General features: G+C 39.3%; 3 protein-coding genes across 11 annotated transcripts in view; 1 reads left to right on the forward strand and 2 right to left on the reverse strand.

The window, feature by feature from the left end:
• Positions 1 to 7,947, reverse strand: part of STAU1 (staufen double-stranded RNA binding protein 1) — a 34,558-nt gene extending 26,611 nt beyond the window's left edge. For 2 of the 5 annotated variants that reach the window (XR_003922560.2, XM_030007943.2), the window contains exons 1-2: positions 7,770 to 7,947; positions 1,789 to 1,855 (exon numbers count right to left, since the gene is read on the reverse strand). The gene's annotated coding sequence lies outside the window, so the exon portion shown is untranslated. The remainder of the gene's footprint in view (positions 1 to 1,788; positions 1,856 to 7,769) is intronic. The other 3 variants (XM_030007946.2, XM_030007945.2, XM_030007944.2) reach the window with 2 other exon arrangements.
• On the forward strand, positions 1,428 to 10,591 carry LOC115338832 (translation initiation factor IF-2-like). The gene is made up of 3 exons (XM_041122145.1): positions 1,428 to 1,490; positions 8,040 to 8,790; positions 10,503 to 10,591. The coding sequence occupies exons 1-3, from the start codon at positions 1,428 to 1,430 to the stop codon at positions 10,589 to 10,591; spliced, it is 903 nt and encodes a 300-aa protein (XP_040978079.1).
• Positions 9,801 to 23,886, reverse strand: part of CSE1L (chromosome segregation 1 like) — a 31,136-nt gene continuing 17,050 nt past the window's right edge. For all 5 annotated transcript variants that reach the window (XM_030009184.2, XM_041122457.1, XM_030009187.2 and 2 more), the window contains exons 15-25: positions 23,219 to 23,355; positions 22,952 to 23,055; positions 22,263 to 22,360; positions 21,214 to 21,364; positions 20,498 to 20,706; positions 19,654 to 19,751; positions 19,359 to 19,444; positions 18,153 to 18,234; positions 17,537 to 17,683; positions 16,463 to 16,694; positions 9,801 to 15,770 (exon numbers count right to left, since the gene is read on the reverse strand). In XM_030009184.2, the coding sequence (XP_029865044.1) occupies positions 15,681 to 15,770; positions 16,463 to 16,694; positions 17,537 to 17,683; positions 18,153 to 18,234; positions 19,359 to 19,444; positions 19,654 to 19,751; positions 20,498 to 20,706; positions 21,214 to 21,364; positions 22,263 to 22,360; positions 22,952 to 23,055; positions 23,219 to 23,355 (1,434 nt within the window). In that variant the 3' untranslated portion in view covers positions 9,801 to 15,680. The remainder of the gene's footprint in view (positions 15,771 to 16,462; positions 16,695 to 17,536; positions 17,684 to 18,152; positions 18,235 to 19,358; positions 19,445 to 19,653; positions 19,752 to 20,497; positions 20,707 to 21,213; positions 21,365 to 22,262; positions 22,361 to 22,951; positions 23,056 to 23,218; positions 23,356 to 23,886) is intronic.

Consider the following 23,886-nt stretch of genomic DNA (forward strand, 5'->3'; position numbering starts at 1 on the left):
AAAAGATGCACTCAACAGGATCGTGTGAGTGCTCCCTTCCATGACTGTTTCTAAAGGTGGAGGAAGGAAAAGCTGCAACGCCTAACCAAAAAGAAATTTTAAGGAGTCAATAAGCTGTATCTTTACTTGAAATAGAAATCTGAAACCTGTAGAACACACTGCTGTTCAAGGTTTATCCCCAAGACATTCAAGTAGCTGAGTATCTGGCCATGCCGCTCTTTTGCCACAGCTGAACAGAAATTTATTATCAGGAAGAGAACTGAATTGCAACGAAAATAAAACTTTTCCAATTAATGTATCATTTTTAACCTAAGTGAATATAATGCTTGTTTCTACATAAATTGCTACAGCATTTCTGCGTAAATTGCTACATCATCATCATGTTTCTCTCTCCTTTGCCAATACACCTATCTCACATGTTTTTATATTCAGATCAAAATCAAATCTACATCCTGTAAGTTATCACCAATTCAGAACTATTTCAGAGTTCATTAGATTGAATCTAGGCAGAACCAAAGCTAAGTAGGCATTAAAAACATCTTGTGAAATGCTGAAATTCCACTTTACAAATTTCTGACAATTTTAGACACTAGGTAGTAACTTGCAAGATTATACTTTACAAGTTCATATATACAAATATATATGATGTTTTCTTTTTAAAAACACTTAGCTCATACTTTGACAAGCAACTTCAAAGAACAGTCTGACAAAACAAACTGGAATTTTGTTTGTATTTTTTCAGCTACCTGTGAAGTTTATGATACTGTAGTTGATTTGTGTGAAGTATTTAACTAGGGTATAAGAACTCACTGTCCATCAGTGCACATTTAATTATAGGTTATTCGGTGATTATAAAAGGGTTTCCAGTGCTTTTACAAAGTAATATGCCCTCTACCCTATAACAGGCTTACAAAATCCTAACTATCTGAGAAAAAGCACCATGATCTAGAAAGCTGAGGCTAAGAACTTACAAAGGCTGTTTCAGTGGGTAGACAAACAGAGATGCCAGTATTTCACATGATTTTTCCATGTAATCAGGGGTTAGCTACTTCAAACTTTTCAAGACAAATACTAGCACAAATAACTGACCCCTATACAATACTCGAGGCATTGCTAGAACTTAAAACCACTCACAAACACCAAAAGATAGATGAATGAATAAATGTTTTACTCATACCATCTTAGCCAGCAGCTAATCACAGAACTTCCTCCTTTCCCACCCTTCCACACTTACTTTCCGCTAACTCAGACATTAATATTTTAAATTTTATTGAGACAGTGTTGCACTAGAATATTATCCTCAGGATGGTAATGGTTGCCATCAAACAGTTCAATGACCTATGGACAATAATGGAGATGGATTTTCAGATGACAGAGCACTGTTCCCCACTCCAGTTTTTAGATTTTTATTTTCTTTTGGCGCACCAATGCCTGGAAAATTCCCCGAAACCTTTGAATACATTAAAATGCAAAGTTCAGAAGTCACGAAGGTAACCAAAAGGCAAACAAAGAAATGCATAAAGATGTGAACATAGTCTCAGTCCACTCAGCCAAAAATAAATTAAAATCTTCCTATATAAAAGAAAGAATGTAGCATTTTCAGATAAAAGTTCTCTTGGGGCTTTTTTGTGTTATAATTCTCAGAGGCATTCAAGATAGAAGCCAGAGGATCAAACAAAAACCCGACACTTCCTGTGGATAATCATGTTTTACCACAACTTGTGGTTTCTTTAATACAATGCAAATAAAAGGTAAGAAACTTTAATGTTTTAAGAAAGTTTCCTGTACCTTTAGGAGATCCAGAAAGTGAAGATTTGGATTTAGTTCTGAATAGGATATTTATGATGGAGAACGCCTAAAAGGAAAAACAGAGAGTTAGCATTCTGCTTCCTAAAGCTACAAAAAGATCTTCTGTAGTAAATGCCTCACCACTACATTGAGTTTGCCTCATCCATCTGGATGACAAGAATTTGTATGACTATTAAATTGTCACTGACAGACTGCTTAATGGAGTTATGTCTTTCCAAGCAGAAATTCCAACCTGATCCAAGAATCTTCTTTCCTTGCTCTTTCCCCAAACCCAAGTGATTTTTCTTACACAAACAGTGGAATCTCACAATAGTGCTCTTTGCAGGGTTATAAGAGTCATTTGCAAATTTTCTTTCTGTAGTAAGGCTTCCAGTTCTGTCGAAGTTAACCTTCGTCCTAACAGCCCTAGAGATCAGCTACTGAAATTAGACCCAGACCTTAATTCACAAAGCCAAACCAAAAGCAAGCCAATAACCTGAGAAACTCTGGCAGCTATTAACTGCAAAAATCTGATATAAATTTAACCATTTGGCTGCATTTCCAGTCTAATGATTTCACTCATAAATAGGCATATAAAAAAAAAAATCAACCTAGCTAAAACCATTTTAGAATAAAATTGTTTCAGTACTGAATATGAAACCTGTCACTGCATGGACTGCTTTAAATGGAAATCAAAACGTATTTTATTCTGCTTACAAATATAGCATGAAGTGTTTAATCCTTCTTTTCCATGACTAAAGCCAACTGCGCGCAGATGCTAGCAACATTACTACCAGCAACAAAATGGGTAAGATCTCAATCTTGATTAGGGTTAGAAGAGCATGTAGATAAACAAGCTCTTGAATTTACTTCAGACAGCCATTTCAAAATCCTACAATGAATCTTAGAACTATAACCAGTTATCTTGGAGGAGCCGTGCAGAACAGATGAGGATACAGAGCCTGGAAAAGGCAGACATCGTGCCTATTTTTTCATCTGGAGAGTGAAGAAGGGAGACAAGAGGATTACAGTCCTATCAGTTCAACTTCTCTTCTAGCAGTTTTTCTGAAGACTTAATTAAGCACCTGGAAAACAAGGAAATGGATAATACTCCCAGACGGGACCAAAACCAAGTTGTGTAAAGACACCTGAATTTTCTCCAGCCATCTCTGGTCGTCTAACCAGGCTCAGAAATGAGTCACTTGATCTCAGCAGGAACAAGCGCAAGGTTCTGGGCAGGCACTTTGCTGATCAAACACAAGACAGAAAAACCACCAACTGACACCAGCAGAGTGGGAGAAGAGTTACAACCAACATAACATCATTACCTAACACAAGCCAATGCTGACAGGCTCTTTTAGAAAAAGCAATCATCATACCAAGATGCAGAAATGGAAGAATAGCCTGAGAGCTATCTGCAGTAGTCCTACTCTGTATTCAGTGTTACTGAGCCCTCAGCTGGAGCACTGCATCCACATATGGGTACCATGCTTAAAGACAGACGTGGACCCAGTTAGCAAAAACAAAGTAGGAAAAGCACAAAACACTCAGGTTTAGAAAAATATAACCTATAAGAAAAACACTAAAGGATTTGGGCTTGTGTATGCTGAAGAGGAGAGGGCTGGCTGGGGCCTGACAACCAGCAGTCTTCAAATACATAAAAGGTTTTTGGAGTGGAAGAGAATAACTTGTTCTTCATGCTTAAAGCGACAGAACTAGAGGCAAGAGGCTTAAAAGTGCATCAAGAAAACGCTTTCCTATAGTAATGGTTGCAATGAACTACACTGCTTTGGGCAACAGAGGTGACTTCACTGTTGGCAAACTTTAAGTAACTGATAAACATCCATTTAGAATGAGGCTGGCATACCTGACACGGCAGAGGGATGGACTACTTCACTCCCTCAAGTCCCTCCTAGCCCAGATTCCCATGACTGCAAACACACTTTTGTGTACTTGACTGTAATAGCACATTTCAGTCTCTGATAAGAGGACGACAATGGCCTTGTTAAACAACAGGTTTAGCAAAAAGGGGGATCTCACATGGGTCTTAACACAGACTTGCTCTGAACTCTGATAAACGACTTGAAAATACGAGAGTAAATCCTCAAAGAAATAGGTTTTATTCATTGTCAGGACCAGAATATGGAAAGGTGTCCTGTTCCTTAGGATGCACACATTCGGAAGGCTGGAAGTTATGACATTCTCATTATGCTACGTGTTACGAACTTGCATGTGTACCCTGTTAAAATTTTCTTTGCATTCATTCATGACCCACCAGCACCAGGCAGGAAGGGCTGTTTACGGAATGATAACAGCGTAGAATGAGAAACAGAACAGATACCAGATAAAACCATCAAGATTCAAATTACAAGGACATCGCCAGCTTCTTGACATCGCCAACTAAAAATCATGTCATAAACAATATTCAACAAAAAGTTCTAGCTATAGGAAATGAGGTTTTAAATTAAGCATTAATTTATTTCTGAAAGGCAGATGCTTCATAACACAGTGCATCTGAACAGTTACTGACCCTTCAGTCACATAGCAGGGAAGATTAATTGTTCCTTATCAACAACAAACCCTGTCCTCAAAGCAAGAAAGTTCATTTATCCCTATTTCACAGATGGGCAACTAGAACACAAAACCCAAGTCCTATCCCTGCAGAAAGATGTAGGTATCCGAGGTGGGGGCTAGGCAGCACTGAAACAACTAAACGAACTGTGGAATGCACAACACTTACTCACTAATCCCTCTGTCACCTGTGTTTTTACATGCCCGTAGCTCTATTGCCACTCAATGTCAACCAACCCGCATTTGGGTAGAAGTGCGGCATTGCAGTAGCGCTTATCTGCCACGCAGGAACAATCTGCTGAGCTGGTCTGACGGAGGAGGCCAATCCCCCACAGCTCAAATCAGAATTTATGGTCACATCAAAGACAGACCCACTGTTCAACAACATTTTCACCTGTTGTTTCTAGACTGGGGAATATGACAGGACATTCCTTACCTAGATAAAATATTGGTTAGAAAGATTCCTCCTCTCCTCCCTTTTTTTAAAGGAGTTTTAAATAACTCAAATGTGGTGGCTGAGGCTCCTTTGTCCCACACTCGACCATTTTGGAGCATGAAGAACAAATTGCCACAAATTCTAGGAGGTTTGTTGAGATGGTTTGTTTCCTAATATACCTTTGAAAAAGCCACATCAGTGGTGGCTTTGTAATATATAGGATAAAATTCTAATGCATTTGACTGCTGCAACAGTGTTCAAGAACAACATCTAACTATTTACAATCAGAAAGTCTAATTAAATATTCACTACCAATCAAGATAAAAAGACTACAAATTTTACAGACTTAAGGCTATTTACACAAAATGTAAAACACTAGCTGAACAATGTTTTCTTCTTAGATAAATCTTTGTCTATAATATTTGGGCAAGACAAGGTACATCTCAAAGGCAACCCTGACTGTAGAAAAAGATGATGCTCTTTTCGAGTACCAGTAAGATGAATTTTCAAAGGCAGAAACACTAAATATTAAGCAAATTAATTCGGGAGCAAAAACATGGATTATTAATAAGAGAACAGGTGATGAAAAGCTAAAATTTGAAAGTAAAATCTGAAGGAAAAGAGGGAACTAACAGATGTACACATAAACCAGACAGTTCCAAACATAATGCAAAATAATAAACCAGAAAGTGATAAGTCAGTCATGAATAAATGCTTAAATGCTTACTTCTATCTGAATTAGTTAGTACTGTGACAAAATATTGAATGAATTTTTTTTTTCCTGCAGTAGAACAGGTCAAAAAAGCCCACTGATACTGATTACAGTTAACATGATAATCAGTGCACAGATCTCCTCTATTGTTCCAGCTGCATCTTCAAGAACTCTTATAAAATAATCAACCCCTCGGCAAGGATCCTAAACAAAGTGATTAAAAAAAATTTTTTTTGAAAGTTCATATGACGTCAGAATAAAGTTGCTGTTCTTCAGTAAGATCTGAAAGGCACAGAGCAGTTTTCAATTTTGCTCTAACTTTGTACAGTTACATCACCCAAAATTTACTTCAACCTATGAATACTTTAATTTTGCTACAAAATATCTAATACTTTGACTGACTGGTATTGACAGTGAAAAAACAATTAATGATAAATGTTATGAAAAGTTTCAAACAAAGAAAGAGCGGCTGCTTAAAATAATAATAAAAGAAGAATTGTATCTTGCATACATCCTTTAAGGAGAGTTTTAAAATGAGATTCTGATCCAACATCAGAAAATAGAAAATATAGTAAAAACTTCCACCCATTGGCTCTTTAAATTTTCATTAAGATGTGACAGACATCCAGCGAATACCTCTGTAAAAGTCTGAACATACAAATTTGTTGCATATACAAGATGATAAATAGACAAATCAGAGATCACTTTATTTCATCACAGTATAGCTACATCATTAAAAAAATCAAGTTTTGATGTTCACTAGTATTTAAAAAAAAATACATTTCTGCCAGTCTGAGCAAGGGAACTATGTAGTACACTTGCATGTTCTAGTCAGAAGAGAAAAGATTTTATAAATATACTATTCCAAAAGCAGACAAAGGACTTCATTCAGGTATTTTATTTCACTGCTATATATATACACCTAGCCTTCATTTACATTCCAAATGATGTTCCTCCCAAGTTTGCCTTAAACCTGCCAGAAAAGCAATGACAAGAATACCCAACAGATGAATAAATCAGAAAAATGGCTGTCAACATATACTAGCTATAGCATCACCTAGATGGGCAACCCAAACGCATCAAACCCTGTATAACCTCTAGGACAGGCAGAAGCAGTGTAAAGATTTAAAAGGAACTTGTTGCCGTTACGTCTCCTGAAACACTAGTGTGGTGATCAAAACACAGTGAAAAGAAAAGTGAGCCTGGTGCGGTGATGGCTGCCAAAGCCAGTGGGCAACGAGGAGAAAGTGTGATGATGCCAGTGTTCAGAAAGAAAGCTAATGCTGCTAATACCAGCTGTCTCAGTGTTTGCACTGTAATCTGTACAGGGAGAAGGCTGGGGGCGTCTCCTGCTGTTGTCACCATATCTCCACCTTTTATCAGAACAGTCAGACAAGTGTAGTTCAGTCTCGGGAGTTTTCCCACCGAGATCGTGTGCCCCTGAGACTTTGCAGAAGTCTGTGACTGTTGTCACCCGCTCCGGGCAACCCGGAGAAGGAGGATGGCTGCAGCCACTTTCCTCCAAGGGGTTCGGAGAGCCTAAACCAGCTGTGCTGCCACCAACCCCTGTGCCGGGGCGGGGGGAGGACCGGAGCCACCACTGTCACCCTCCGAGCCGGGAGCGGGGATTTTGGGCAGAGCGGGATCGCCAGCATCACCTGCCTGGAGCACCTGGGGTGACTGGAGCTGCCGCTCGCCCCGCCGCAAGGCCTCGGGGCAGCCCAGCCCCGCCGCTGTCACTTCCCTCGCTAGGGCCAGCCAAGTCCCCCCCGCCGCCCCCACCTCTCGGCGCCGCGGCCGCTGGGGCAGGGAGGGTGGGCGGGCAGGGGCCCGCGCTGCCCCCGCCAGCGGCCCCACCGAGGCTCGGCGGGGACGGCCCCGAGGCTCGCCCGCCGCGACCTGCCCCGCTCCCCCCTTCCCGCACCCCCCCCCCCCCCCCGCGCCGGGCGCTCTCCCGCGCCGGGCCCCCGCCGGGCGGTGGGGACAGGGCCGGGGGCTGCCCACCCGGCCCGCCGCCGCCCCCGGGAGCCGGGAAAAGCCCCGTGCGGGGGGAGGGGGAGCGGCGGGGGTTGGCGGGGGGGTTGGCGGGGGGGGGGGCAAGGAGCTGGGGGGGGGGGCGGGCCCGCCCGCCGCGGGGGCTGTCCCCTCCCCACAGTCCCGCCGGCACGGCTCGGCGCTGCCCCCGCTAGGCCCCGCCGCCGCCGCCACCCCCCGCCCCGCTGCCTCGGCGCCGGGGGGAGCCCGGGCCGCCTCCCCCCTCACCTGGCTGCCTGGGCTGCGGCTCCCGGGCCGGCTGGTGGTGCGGGCCAGCGGGCGGCTCAGTCCATGGGCCGGGTCCCGGGGGGGGGGGGCCGGGGGGCGACCGCGGCAGCGGAGGGAGGCGGCGGACACAGGGCAAACACTAAAGAGAATGAGCGGGGCCAGCTCCGGCCGGGGAGGAAGTGACGGCACCGCACCGGGAGGCGGGGCAGGCGAGTAGCCAGTCGAGGGCGGCCGAGCCCCCGCGGGTACCGCCCCCCTCCGCTCTCTCAGCCAACGGGCGCGGGGGCCGGCTGGGAGCACCGCCTCCTTCGCGACGACTACAAGTCCCGGCGTGCCCGGCGGCAGAGCCGCGGCCCGCCTCGGGGCGGGGGGGGGAAACTACAGCTCCCGGCGTGCCCCGCGCGCGCCAGGGCCGTCGCCCCCAGCCAAGATGGAGGCGCCGGAGGGAGGCAGCGGGTCGGGCCGCCGCTGCCGGCCGCCTTCCTCCGGGGCCCGGCCCACCTCTCCTCTCCTCCCGCTCCGGGGCCCGGCAACCCCGTTCGCTCAACCGGACGAGGGCGATCCCAGGGTCGTGGCCTCGGCGGTGGCTCGCACGGCCGGGCCGCGGCCGACGGCGCCCGCGGGGGCGAGGCCCCGGGGGGAGCGGAGCGGAGCCCAGCCCGGGGCATGGCCACCCTCCAGCCGCTGGGAAAGCCGCCACGTACGAGGCGGCGGCGGCTGCGGCGCTGCCGGAGGCCGGCGGGGAGGCAGCGGTGCGGGTCGAGCCGCCCGCCGGCACTGCGCGGCTCGGCGCTCCGTCTGCCCCTCCTGGCGCTTGGCCTTCCTTTCGGTTTAGGCGAAGCACAGACGCGTACGTCAAATACCCGTTTTCTACTTCCACCCCTGCGTTTCTGGGAAAGGAATAATGTGACACGAGAGAAAGGCAGAACTCGGTTGCTTCCCCCCGGGAAGCCTGGTCTGCCTTCACGGAGAGAGGAAAGGAGGCCGAAGGCGTACCTGCATTCAACATGGGTGCATTCGGGTGAAACGTCAGTGTAAAGTTACTTTCAAGTAGGGAGTCGATAGCGAATGTCAGCCAACACAACTAGGGAAGAGTATTTAAAAAAAATAAAAATCTCAAATTTCAAAACACAGGCGGGTGGGAGGGAAAAATCATGCTGAACCCAAAAAGAGACACAAGTAAAACCAGTAACTACATACATGCAAAATCCTTTCAACAGAGAGTGCCCAGGAAAAAACTCCACAGCTTGTGTGTACAGCTGTCCCCAACTGACATTATTTAACTCAGCAGCGAACTGAGGTACACTTAAAGTCAAGCTCTACACTTGAATCTAAAGAGTATGTGTAACAGGTACGTAAGGGAAATCTGCTTAGTTCCTATGTACAGCTTTAATTTGCCTTGTTTGCATCTATCCCCCATTTCCCAAAGTCCCCACCCAGCTGCACTACCTTAATCATGGCTCTCAGCAATTTTGTGATTGTTTCTGCTGGACTGTTGAAATTACTACTTGGAGTGAATCCATGTAGATTAGCTAAGTCAAAGCCAAGATATGAATGTATTTATTTTACATTAAGAAAGCAAAAATTCCAGCATGCCACTACTGAAGGCTATAATTTCTAGTGATTTTAGACTTTTCATACAAATTGAGCCTTTAAATACTGTTATGTTGCTTCAGATACCGTAGCTCTTGAAAGAAGAGTGAAAACTACGTTAACAGTAGCATGCAGCTGTCCAGTGAGCTTCTGATGGCAGAAGTTTCCCTTCCTGGGTCACTGTAGCAATCGAAATGCCCTACAAGATTTAAATAAATGCCATCAATTTTTTTGAACTTAAGTATCGTTAAGTATTTTAAAGACAACACTTTTCCTAACCTGTATGATTTCTTAAAGGTTTTTATAAACAACTGCTTTTTATAACAAATCTGCACTAGCAAAGAAGCTAGCAAAAATTACAGTACAATATTAAAGAGTCCCCAGCGGTTTTGCTAGAATAGGTCAATCCCTTCTGTCAGAAAAAGATACTATGAGAACTTTTCGTTTTAGAAATATTTTATCTTTCTTAATAGATAAAAATACATTTTAAGTTACAAGGTTGCATTTAAACCCTATGGCACCATTAAATTGCAAGTCAGTAATTTCTGCCATTGTTCAGCAAAAAAAGTGTCATCCAGCCTACAACATTTACTAACCGAATACATGTAACTTAATTCTACAGTAAATGCAAAAGCCTTCATATTTAGTGGGGAGAATCACAACTACAACATCTAAGCAAAACCAAATTAGAAATAAAAAACAATATACCTAAAGCTCCATATCCATTTCTGTATTTAATACTGATATGGATTCCAAAAATACCATAAAGAAAATACATCATACACTTAAAATCAATTGACAATATAGCATTTAAAAGACATTCTCCAGTATATAAGTATATAGATATATATCCCATATCACATTTAAACACCTATTCATATGTTCTTGTGGTCTGTTGCATAATAATAAGTGCTGTTAGATGCTTTAATTACTCCAAGCCAGCAACAGTTACATTTCAGAAGGAAATGAAATTTCAACTGTTGTGTAATCATTACTGCAAGGCTTAATGTTGTCTATAACAGAAAAAACATTTGTGCAGGTTTTTTGTAGAAAGTTAGGTGGAGACAGGGAATTACAAAATTTTCTTTTTTTCCAGATTGAGTTACATTAAAAATTCAGTTTTGTGTTTTCTTTTTCCAGAAAATCATGAACGTCTGGATAAGTGTAAAATCTGCAGGACTGGGACAAAAAGTAAGCGCAGCCAGATGACGAAGTTGAACATAATTTAAGCAAATACTTATGTAATTCAAAAGTCCGAGGAACACTTGGCACACCACCTCAAATATCCAACACATTTGTCCTTTCATTTGGAGTATATTTACTCCTCTTATTATGTGTATGATTATTAATTATTCAAAAATGTTACAGAAATTTTCCACTCTTATTTATGCAGCAGCTTAAACAAGGACTTATTTCTAGCTAATAGTTTGTAAAATATTTGAAACTTTCATCTTCTTTTATGAAGGAAGCAATAATGTAATTATAGTATTTTCAGATGTTCATGTAGAAATCTGATATGTTATTAATATATTTTCTTTGTTAAATACTTCAAAATACCCCTTATATCAGGCACAAAACCAGTGTGAATTTCTCTTCACAGCTTTTAAAAATGAAAGCTTTTTACTAGGAAGCTAAATATATCAACTAAATGCGCTAAACCCCCTTTATTCTGCTTTTCTGACATGTTACTCATTTGTAACAAATGTCTTACTTTCCATTAAGATTTATTACTTTATTATTAAAGTACTTTCTTCTATTCTCATCTTGAATACAATACAGTAAGTCCAGCATAAGCTTTGACCTCATGTGAATTAGAAGATTATTATTTTGAGAGAAAATTTTTAAGCCTATCGTCACTTTGCAACTAGCTGTCAACAGAAGTCACTGAGCTTTTCATGTGTTAGCTGGTACCTATTATTATAGCCCATATTCCCCAGGAACACCTCAACTTTCCTCTAAATTATATTAAAGGCAATAATGGCTTCATTTAAATAGGTAAGGATAGAAAGCTAAGGGCAAGTAAAGCATTTATCCTACTTCCTGCATAGCTGGGTAGATTTATAGATAGATTTAGATTTTCAGAGAAGTCATGCCTGGAGCATATCTTTGTCAGTTAACAACTGCACAACTTTAAAAGCAAATGCTTGAGAGGAGAAAATGTCTTTGTAATACTTCTGCTGAAGGCTAGAAGAACATGCATGACTTCTCAGCTTTTTTTTTGTTGATGGAATCTGCAAAATAGGTAACAGGTATTGAGAAATACTATTGTTTCTATGAAGAAAGGATTAAGCTGTTTTAAGACAAAAATCAAGGTTTGACACTGAGGAGCTTTGGTACAAGCAAACTGCCCAGCCATTTTGGAGCATGGGGTATAGCTGTATCCATTCTAGCTTTCCATGAACTACTGTGTGCAGTCTGGCAGAGGCAGCTCTGTTTGTCAGGTGAGACAATTTACTCCATCAAATATAGCTGGATGCCTAAATCTCCATACTGCTACAGCCAAGCTGTTTTTATTATCGAAGCTAGTGCAGGTGTATAGATGCTGTGCTGCAAACTTCTTCCAAAGTTTTGTCAAAATGTTTTCGAAGTGATTCACCAGCATTTTAGCAGCATTTTTGACAGCTTGAAACATGCACTCTTGGGCCTGATAAAGGGAAGCTCGCTGAATGGTAACCCTTTTCTGTACAAGAACGAGTGAACTTCAGGGAAGGGTGAAGAACTGTAAACAAATGGATTGCTGTGATCAGCTTTGAGCAGGAATCTCACACAATGCCTTATGGTTAACTCGTGCTGGTGACAGTAGAAAGACATGCTCTGACAGCTTTAATCTGGCCTACCCCTTCTTGACAATACTACAGCTCTCAGGAAGGCTGTTCTTGTGGAAAGGTCATGGAATGAGTACAAAAGTACATGCAACAATCAAAGAAGTGCAGCCTGATGGAAGGCACATTCAAGCAAGCTACTGAAAGCTTAAAGAAAATCAAGTTTTCAGAAAGCAGAAGTCAGCTGAGAGAAAGAATGTGCTCTGGCCTCATCAGAGAATTTTTAGAATTAAATGTCTGCCTTAATGAGAGGATAACTTTTCTTAGCACATACTTATATGAAGAAATAGAGAAACAGAACTTCGCTTTAGTATGTGTTGCCAACATTGCAGGAATGCTGTTAGTATTGTGGCCCATTCACAACCCAAGAAAACAAGAATACATACTGGTCTTGAGGGCAGTGGCATTTTGGTTTTTTTTTTGGTTTGGTTTTTTTTTTTTTTTCTTCAACTAACCATAAGGTATTTCTTCTGCTACAAAAGCCTCAGACCATTTAGAAGCTGACAACCACAAGTCAGTCAGTAGGGTCCAAAAAAGGACAGTAGACAAGAGTAGTAGAGTTTTGTGGTGTCAGAAGATCCCAAAAGAGGTGTCCCTTTGCCCACTTTATACTCAGAAAGGAAGAAGTAATCTTTTTCCCCTTGAATCTGAATAATCTTCTACCTTTATCAGTTGCAAGGGAGAACTGGCTACTTATTTTCAGAAGTGTTTCAGAAGAAGATCTCAGGTGATGTGCAGGAGCTAACTGTCTAACATTAAATTAGATGGTCCCAAGTCCTCAGAAGATCCATTGACACCAGGTGTTTCCAGCCTGAGCTTTCTAGCTGGTAGAAACTGGTATTTGCCTAACTGTTTAACAAGGGTGGCCTAGAGAAGTTCAGCAATCTTGCAAAAAACTGTTACAACATGGCTTGCATCAGTTTCCACTAAAATTAACAGATAAATATAGTTGGAACGTTGTGCTGCCTTCTGAATCTTGGCAACGGGAGGTGTCAGAAGTAGCAATAAGGTCTTCACGTAAATGAAGGTGAGGGCACTGCCAATAACATTTGCCTGTACTCTGAACCAGAGATGCATCTGCTTGCCTGCACTACATTTGAAAAGTTCATTTCCCTGAAAGGGTAAGTGCTCTATATAAACACTTGCATGCCTTATGAAATCTGCAGAATATGTCAGGACTACATAACATGTCACTAACAGTGCCACAGCCACATCTACAAAGTCTAAGTTACTCAACTCTGACTGAACTAAAGGACAAGTATGCCACTAGTATTTGTTGATCTGAAGTCACTTAGGCACTTACTCACCACAGAATGTCTGTCCAACAATGAAAAGTCACACATTGCAGGAAGTGCAAGATAGTGAAAATCAAGATTCACTAATGATTTTCCATTCAGGAGAGCCAATTTTTCTTTGGCTACCTCTCAAAAAGGTTCTGACTTGTTGCTGTAAATCCTGTCCAGTTCCATCTATGTTGGTACTGGTGAGATAAGAAACATCTGTTCACTTACATATCTCAGCAACCTGTCCCCTAAAGAAATCTTGCTTAGAACTGCAAAACTAAGATGGTCTAATATGAGCCCCTTCATATTGCACAGTGCTGAAGAACCCCATTTCAGCACAAGATTATTATGCATGTATGCTAGACAGGCTGTCTACTTGAATAGATGCAAAGGTAGCATATCAGATTACAATTACATGACCACCAGTACCAATTTAATTTTGGTTCTTTGAGGCTGATAGGAAAAAAAGGTCTGCAAGTTCTTTAGAATTGTTCTCCCTATTATCCAAGGAAAAAGACAAAGCTGCAGAGCAGTCAGAGTTCTGAGTATCCTTTTGGCTTGCAGGTTTTGAATGACCACAGCTCAATTAACACTGACATTCGAGGTAGGCATTCAGTTCCTTGCAAATGTCAGACATCTCCCATGTGGTTTCAGCCTGTCTATTGAAATGCATTCTGCAAGGCACTTCGACAAATTTTTAACACACGTCACAGTCTCTCTCATCAGCATTAAGGCAGATGCTTTTCATGATCACCACTGTATTATTTCACTCTTGAGAACTGCTTTCATTTCATACCTATGAACGAAGAGGGTCTGACACTGCATGACAGACCAGATTAAAGAAAACCTGTTGATGCTGACTCTAATACATTTTTAGGCACTTAGTAGTTTAAATCCATTGTCTAACAAGCAACTCATTTCTTTATATATAAAGAGGTATGGCCAGCATGCACTCACACGGCAGCCACAGATACTCAGGAAGAACTGAAAGACAGCTGATTCTGCCCTGTGTTTCACCCTCAGTAAATTCAGTAACTTTCTTGATACAAGGCCCAGCTTCAACAGGCATTCTAACTACAAAAAACCAGTCCTGATTCAAGTCATCTGCAGAATTTCTGTGGACAAGTAACTAAAAAAAAAATCTGTCCTGTATGAAATTGCTTGATATCACAGAAGTCTGAGACTTCACTTCTACTTAGGAGTTTTTCAGTCTCTATAATTAGATTTATTTATATCCCTGCAGTACCAGTGCTCTAAAAGCCTATGGTCTAGTAGTTTGGTGCCCAGGCCATCTGAGAACGCAGGCTCAGGCATTTAACTAGTCACTTAAACAGCCATAACTATAAGCTAAACTGATGCATTTAGAATTCAAGGCTACCAAACCTAATCAGTATATTTATGAGGAGCCAGGGAGAACATCTGAGTTAAACTTAACTCTAAGATCACTGCTTCAGTTTTAATACATCACTAAAAATCCACTTCGAGACCGATACCCGCTCTAAGAGGATATATTACTTGCTTTCACTGCACTATACTGACATGTCTTGTTCAAAGAGAAGGGGTGCACCTGTTGATGAATATCAAGAGTGCTAATAGCTTTGGATCTTCTGCCAAAGTTTCAGATTTGCTCTGTATGATCCTACAATGTATTTAAACTATTACTTAAGATAAAGAAAATCCTCACAGTCCCACTATTTTATATTCTATCCTAGGTTTAAAGCATTACCTTTTTTTGAACCAACTACATTCTTCTAAAACAGTAAGCGCACATTGACAGGCATTTTAAACAAGTACTTCTTATTTATTCACAATTTAGATAAAGTTTAAGGAAAGACAAAAGAAATACAAAGGACAACATCAAAATGAAAAGGAATTTTAGTGACCGAAGTGAGTTTCTACAGCCAGTGCTCTCCATACATTTCAAAATGTTATCCAAACACTGCAGATGCAGATTTCAAATAAATCCCATAACAAACTGCTATAACTATTCCCTTTGAAATTAAACTGGGAATGGAAGTTAGCCACCTTTTATCTATGAGTACACAAACCATCAAATTCTTTCAGTTTCTGCTTAAAGCCACATTTATCTTTTACAAGATGGATTCTGCAATACATTTTCAAGTAGCATTTTTCATTTTGTCTGAGCTCTGCTATAAAAAAAGTCAGTGTCAACCTTCTGCAGCTTTTGATCTTGCTTGTGAAATATATGCAATTCAGAGCAGTGTCACACTTGCAGCTTGGAGGTATCCTTGGAGATACTGCAACGCTTCTGCATTCAGACTAGTACTCAGCATTGATGGAACCTTAAAACATGATAAAGCAGAAGTGTAAATGTGTGTATACATTAAACTAGTGCTATAACCTGTTAATCACTGTGTCAACATATGGTACAAAGTCAAATGACATCCCGAGAGCAGCAGTTTTTCATTGTGAAAGCAGTTGCTGGAATTACAATTCCTGATGCTGACAGTTTTATGTACTACTTATCTGAATCAAATACAAAAGAAGAGTAGAGAAAACCTTCAGTTATTAAAGCAGATATTTGGATGCAGCAGACATCAGATCTCAGGCAATCTTTACTTACCAAAGTCTTGAACAAAACAAAGACCCTACAGGTTAAAATAGTTAACTGTAAATTTAACTTGTTTAATTTAACATGAGTTGCCTGAAATTTCCTGAGTACATACAACTGAGCTGGAGATAAGTACTAGTTATATACCGACAAGTGGATAAATTTTCCTTTAAGAAATGGCATGTTTAAGCTTATTGCTAAAATAAGTAACATGAAAATATGGCCCTTCTAACATTAGTAGGGAAAAAAACCTTACAAAAGCTATATTCATTAAAGAATAAAAGAGAGCAATACCTTGAATTCTGGTTATGACATACTTCATTTTGCTGATTATCAAACATTAGCAAAAGAGACCCATTATCAAAAAAGCATTTCTTCTCTGTAGAATTTAGCATTAGCATGCCATGTATAAAAGTCACCTACCCTGCCTGGGCATGCTGTAGACAGTTTGTGAAGAGACTGTGCCAGATGGATTCTAGGATTGTTCACCATTTGACCTACAGGATCGTGTTCTTTTTTTCCAGCAAAGGCTAGCTGAGAGAATGCAGTCTGATATCCTGGAGTATCTTCTATGTCAATGAAGTGTTCTTCATCAGGGATAGTGTCATCCTCAGGCAGTTCAAAGAGGCCAATGAGGGCCTGCAGCAAAGGAGTCCTATATGTAAAGAGGGGAGGAAAAAAACTGAGTGCTTAAAATATGTTAGGACAGGGTGTATTTTACACAAACGTTCAAATTACTTGGAACCCTTTACAGTTTAGCCCTTGCAGGTACTTGCTTAGCTACTGAAATTCTAAGTGCCCAATCTAAGCTGGACTTGAAGATTTGTGGATCTGTGTATTTTACAGCCATAATGGAGGTGCTCACATTAAAAGCATGAACAATGTATTTATTTTTTATCAGGTCAAATTGTCATGAAACATACCTAAGAAAAGCAATTCTTTTTCCAGATCACACCTTTTCTCTAAGTAAATTAAAAAAAAAAAAAAAAAAAAAAAAGAGTTCTAGTTCAGGCATCCAGTTATTGTCATGAAATTCAGGCTACCTGACATCCTAGACTGGCTTACAATCTTCCCAGGTAGCTTTCCCCAAAGTTCTACTGTCAAGCTGAGAATTTACAGTCTTTCTGTCAGGTTACGAGTATGCTCAGGTCTCCTGACTAGTAGAACAGTTACAATCCAAAACTGGGCCTAGCTTTTCAGAAAGAATACAAGCTAAAAGAAAGTAGTGTATTTTCTTAAATGCAGTCCTAGCTAGCCCAATGAGTGCTACCTCCATCACAAAAATCTCAAACCAGTTCTGGCATCCACTTTGAGAAGAGTTTTATTTGTTGAGAAAAGGAAGTGGTAAGAAAAGCCTGAAACTCAGCCTCATAATAGCAAGCCTGCAGAAATCACAATGGAAATTATCTGAAGAATATATTTTGATGATAGCTCGCATTTTCAAAAAAAAAAATCAAATAGCCTCACTAACAGAACTTGAAGAAGTGTTCTACATACCACAGCTTGGTGTACTCAGTGTCCATCATAGGAGGACATTCTGTTAATATTTTTGTAATGCCAACAGCACAGATTTTCTTTTCAACTTGACCAGACACTTTCTGGATTTCAGGAATTATAATTTTCTCCAAAACCATTCCAAACATCCTGTTATGACATTAAAAGAAAAAGTATTAGAAAGCCTTATCAGCCTTACAGTGACAAAAGAAAACCAGAAACAATATGAATCACTAGGAAAAAGAGAAAACCAGATAATTCACTGTTGCAGTGGATGCCTAGTAGAAATTTGAGCATACAAACTTTTCACAAAGGGAAAGGAATAAAAACATCACTATTTCCTTTTTATGACCTGCTTAGGATATTAATATCTTGAACTATCAGTGAGGAACTGTGGGCAGCAAATCAGAAAAATTGCTAGATGACAAATAAGTCAATCACGTTAGAAGAAACATTTGGCTAGTCAAATTAGTGACAAATGCAGTTTGTGATTTTAGCTGAAGGAGACAACTATTTCCTACTTTTAAATGTAAAAATTACACACCAGTCTTAAATAATAATAATGATGATGATGATGATGATAATAATAATAATAAGCCAATAATATAAACATACTAACTTTGGCTGTATGCTGTCAAATATTTCCTGGAGAGCTAATGCTCCATATTTTATGCAGTACAAGTTAATGAAGACTAGGAAACCTGTAACAAGAAAAAGGTCAAATTAGAACTTGACACAAAACCAAAAGAATAGCTTTAGAGTCAGCAGCAAAATACATTCTAACAAGTTTTTCAAGAGTATAGAAATGGCAGTCTTTATAAATGTTCAGTTTTAGTGAAGTACATTGACTTTCTACCTTGAAGTTTGCCTAAAAACTGCTGATCTTTTCACGTACTGCAATGCACTAAAACATGGCAGTAAGACAACTAAGACAAGATTCAGTCCTTCTCCCTCTTACAGCAGTTATAAAGCATTAGAAAAGCCATCTGCAAATTTTTCAGATCAAGGACCAAAATAACTCTCCAATGCTTTTAGCCAAAAACTTCATGCAATGTAGTTTTTCAGATCAGTTGTGAATCCCTTTGCATGGCCTTTGTACCAAAGCACAGACGCAATGCATTAAAAGCACCACTTAAAGTTTGTTTGTGGAAGACCATTATAAGCAATCCTATCTTTCTTGCTCCTAACAGGTGGCATTAACCAGATTTTATAGGATTAAGTAATAGACACTGGATAATTTGTATAGTAATAGTATCAGTAAAATAATTTAATCAGTGTGACAATAATCTGCCTGTTATAGCAGGAATAACCAGAATATGCGTTTCAATCATTTGTCACAGCTTTGCTAGTTTAACATAAAACCTCATCAATAACTTCAGTCATATTAAGGCAGAATGACACAAATTTATAGAATATTTAACAGTAATAACAACTATATGTAACAAAAGGAAGTGCGATCAGTATTACTGTGTTGTGTGAAAGTGAAAGTTTGCTGCTATTATTTGAAGATTAAATGGAGACACTTTCAGATAATGATATTGCGCAGAATAAGAAAGTAAGAGGAATACACAAGTTTTTTTTTTCCTTATTTTAGTTCTATTCCTTCAGTTTTCATGAAGGAAGTGTCACCTGCTGTAGCAACTGCCCTATATGTCACCCTTGATTACACAAATAATTTGAAGCAAGTCACTGATGTTAAAGAGTCACTACTATCCCTTCATCCGCATAATCACAGGACATGATAGGATACTTATTCAGTACAGCCGCATGTTCTAAACTGTTGCCATCACCAGCACTGAAGCTCTTCACATAGCAAGGAACTTACTTTTAATAAATTTTGTTGTTTTGGAATTTTGAAGTCTTTGGAATAGTAGAATGAAGATCTGCTTCCTGTACTGGTCAACTGATTCACTGGAAATTTAAAAGAATAGTTATTCAATTCATACTAGGATTTTACTAATGTCACTTCAGAGAAAACATGTATAGAATTGTTCAAATCTATTTTACTGATAAACGTGACATTTTTCAGTTGTTAAAACATTAACTATGAAGTGTACAAACATACCAAATATTAAAGTCTACAGAAATTAGTTTTGAACGTAATTTCAACTCATACTCACGGAGGCATATGCTCTATAATACTGTTTAGAAGATAGAATCCTTGATGGTCATTAGCTTTAGAGGCAATCAACTTCTGGAAGACACCTAACAATCCAGGCTGTAAGCAAAGCAGATATAAAACTCTATACAACAGTTCTTCATACATGACCTACCAGAAAGTTGGCCCTTACCATCTAAGCCAACACAAAAGCTTTTATAACCTAAACCAGGATTCTGTTTCTGCAGTTAAGGACAAGGAAGACAGATTTCTGTTGGGACCAAGTGATGTTCCTTTGAGCATTAAGATTAACTTTGATCAAATGAACACCAAAGCCAATTCGAACATGCATGTCTGCTTCATCAATGGCATTGTCTAATCAAGTCTGACTATAGCAGATCATGCAGCAGAAATAACAGAAGTTAAGTATGCAGAATAAATCTCCCACTGAATTCACTAATCCTCACATTTCCCAGCATTTTGGCTCCTTCTCACTCACTCTTCTCAAGACTATTCTGAACAGAAGCTCTGAGAGTTTTCCTGATCCACAGGTGTTCAACATGAGGCAAATGAGACAGGAAAACTGTGGAAACTTACCTACTTGCAAAAACTAAGTGCAGGAATTTTACATCTTAATTGACAAAAGCATGACAGTCTAGGATTTATCTTACCCACATAATGGAAAAGCATCCAAAAAGCCTGCATTCATACTATTTTTTTGTCTTTCTACGTAAGCACCATTAAAAGTATAAGCGCAGATTCTGCACAAATCCAGCTATTCACTGAAGGAGAAAGATCCTCATAATTTTTAATCTTAAATCAACATGTCTAGAGGCATACACTGTGACTAAATCAATCCAACTTACAATTTTGTCAGCAGCAGCACTTGCTATTGTATTGGCACCCCGCTCTAAATAAGCCTGCAGGAGTCGGACCAAAGGAGGAATGTTTCCTGTCCTTTCCCATAATACTGGCTGAAGTAGATGAGGAAACAATGCCATATAGGATGATGGGATTTCATTTTTATGCATTTCTAGAAGTAGGGACATCACTTGAAACACATATGGAATGAACTCTGGAAAAGAATTGATGACATTTACAAATTCAACAAATATGGTCACTGTCAATTCCTAGGAACCACATATCTATTGATTGAACCTACAATTTTATGATATTAACACAAAGATTCCAACAAATAAAACCTTTGAGAAATGTATGGCTTCCCAAATGTAATTATTCAAAAAATTTGCAAGCATTGTATATATGCAATTTCTATTTGTTAATGTTTCAGAACATGGAAAACAAACCACTAGAAACAACACAATATAATTAAGAAAAATAATAGGAGGCTTTAGAGTAGTGATTGTTAGGTATTTTAAAAATATAGTTTGTTTAAAAAAAAATTAATACAGTTGATGTACCCTATGGAACAACTCAGACACTTACTAAAAGTGTTTATTAGGACTGTGAACACGCTGTGTTCTCACTTGGATTTCCTGTGTTACAGAAAAACTGCCATGAGGTAAATCATAGCCACCAATTATAATAGAGAGAGCACAAGCACTTACTGATTTTAATTTACCTTGCACATCATTCTGTAGTATCTCAGTGAACACCATAAACAAAGCCTCTTCAAAGCTTCCAACTGCATCAGGGTTTGCTTTGCACGTTATCCTTATCGACAAGCATATTGATTCAAACATGTAATGGTTAAAGTGAGGTTTGCTTGGATTCTAAAAACAAGTTAAACAGATAAATTAACCCAAACTTGCAGCCAAGTAATTTATTTAGCAACATATATTTTTTTATTTCAACTGAAGTCTAAAGTAGCAATTAGGAATAAGGATAATTATGATTTATTTATTAATATACTAATGAAATTAATTCCATAGACAAAAGCAAGCATAAAAACCTTTAAAGCATAAAGGAGGGGTGACTTTTATGAATATTTTAAAGACAAGAAGTGTTTTTCAGCTCTACATAAACTAGCAAGCAGTTGAAGTATCACAAAACAAAAACTGGAAAAAATTATTTTTCAGTCCTGTAAATGTCTAGTCAATTCTTTACTGAATGCTTCTTATACTCTGCAGCTAAGTTTAAACTACACATAGTAGACATTTTTTGGATAGTTGATGAAGGTATTCTAAAGCATTCCCTACTGTCAATGTTCAAGAATATTAGCCCAGCCTGAACAAAAAACTAAGAGAATTTTACCCACCAAAAGCAGGAGTGTAATTTATTTAATTTATTCCTACATTTCAGTGTGTAAGTTTAGTATTAGCCTCAGAAGCTTCATGGAGAAAGAATAAAGGAGTTGTGAGAAAAACAGATTACCGTCATGATGGCCTCTGCACAAGCAAACCTTTATGCTAGAACAAATTAGTATTACAGAAAGATTTCATACACTGTTTCCAAATTTCAGATGAGAGCAGGGGAGAATGATTTGAAAGAATGTCCTAGAAAGAAAACAGGACTTCACTGGAAGGCTGTTTTAACTTATTTTAGTCAGAAAATATTGAAAAATTTACAGTATTCTAACAGAACACAAACAACAAGGTATACATAAGTCTTTAGAAAGACTATTCTAAAAGGTAAAAGTGAACATTTTGCTCAGATAGCCTGTTTGTTTACCTTACTGACAGCCAGCAGTTTCTGTGTAAGCTGTGTGATGACAGAAGGGATGTATGGAATTATGGATTCCTGTAGCAAAGAAAAACTCCTCATGATGGCTGCAAATAAATTAAAAGTATTATCTTCTGGAGACAAACATACACTTCTGTCATCCATTATATGCCTAAATCCTTTACCTTTGAAAGTAAAATACCTATTAAATCAGAGCCCAAGGAATTAGGTACAGTAAGAAAGAGCATCTGCTGCAAAAGCAATCAATTTATCATCATGACAAAGGATAAAACAAAGCCTCATTATCCCCATTCTATTGGCTGAGCACAGAAGATTAAGCAACTTTGCGAAGACCATCATTTATCCTGGGCAAGTCTCAAATCTTGGCATACTATTAGCTGTAACCCACTCAGATCTCCTACTGACACTGCTCAGGTAGCTGTCCCGACTACAAAGACTACCATTTGAGAAATAATTTGTCACAATACCATTAGGTTTAGTGTTTCTCTTTGGTACCATAAATTTAGTCAAAGATGACTTAATAGAGCCCGGTAAATAACTGCAGGCTGCGCTTACCTCTTTAGGATGTTTGCATAAATTAGACTTTTCAAATAAAAATTTCAGTACCTTCTAACTATAAGCCTTTACCTCAAGTCAACGAAGTTACTCTTATATTGCAGAACTCATAAAGCATTTACCTTTCATAATATATTCATTTTCAGATGAGCCAGGAAGCGTCAGTGCTTTAAAAAGGTTTGTTAATAGCACTTCTACGAATGGTGCCATTTCTGCAGCTGTAATGCTGTTAAGTAAAACACAGCTCTTTAATCATTAAAGATATTCACAAACTTCAAGCATTTTACAATATTGTAATAATAAGAAATAAAAGATCCCCTGCAGTTATTTCTCATCCTTAATGGACAAAACCTATGTAGCAATGAATTTGTTTCTGCTTGAAAACTTACAGGGTAGTATTATTTGTCCCCCTCATGGTAAACAGTCTTTCAAGAGCATGGGCTGCATAGGTATGGACCACAATACTTTCTGCTTGAAGATGATTGATTAAGAGAGGAATAGATACCAACAGTTGTTCTTTAGGTACCTACAAAAATATAGCAACAAATTATACATATGTTACATAAAAATACAGATGGTTCAACACTACAGCATAACCACTCAGCTCATCAGCTACAAACTGAAAGCTTGTCAGAGGAAGAAATCTTAGAAGGCTTCTCCAGTTGCTAAATCACACCTTGACAACCAAGAGATACCCATTTCTGTCATCGCCTGTATACTTCCCCCAAACATCAATGTTACATTTGATTGTCAGTAAGTGCATATATTCCTAATGCATATTTCTTTTTCCATTTTACTTTGTCTTAAGAAAAAGTAAATCAAGTTTATCAAGTAAGTATCAAGCTTTAAAAAAAGTCACAGATATTCCCTAAGAAATGAATAAAGAAAATCTAAAATTTAGAAATAATACACAATGTAATCTCTTACTGCATCTCACAAACCAGAAAAGGTAAAGGACAAAGTTGCTGTACGCTCTTTAACAACTACTGCAATGATACGAGCAATCAAGTATATTTAGACTAACATTCACTTGAAAAAAAGTCTGTGTCACAGAACT

The sequence above is a fragment of the Aquila chrysaetos genome, chromosome 3, assembly GCF_900496995.4.
Source record: "Aquila chrysaetos chrysaetos chromosome 3, bAquChr1.4, whole genome shotgun sequence".
NCBI lineage: Eukaryota > Metazoa > Chordata > Aves > Accipitriformes > Accipitridae > Aquila > Aquila chrysaetos.

Coding starts and splice junctions, on each gene's coding strand:
- LOC115338832 (XM_041122145.1), top strand. CDS start 1,428: ATGCCTGGAAAATTCCCCGAAACCTTTGAATACATTAAAATGCAAAGT. Junction 1,491..8,039: donor AAAGTTCAGAAGTCACGAAG/GTAACCAAAAGG, acceptor CCGCTCTCTCAG/CCAACGGGCGCGGGGGCCGG. Junction 8,791..10,502: donor TTCAACATGGGTGCATTCGG/GTGAAACGTCAG, acceptor TTCTTTTTCCAG/AAAATCATGAACGTCTGGAT.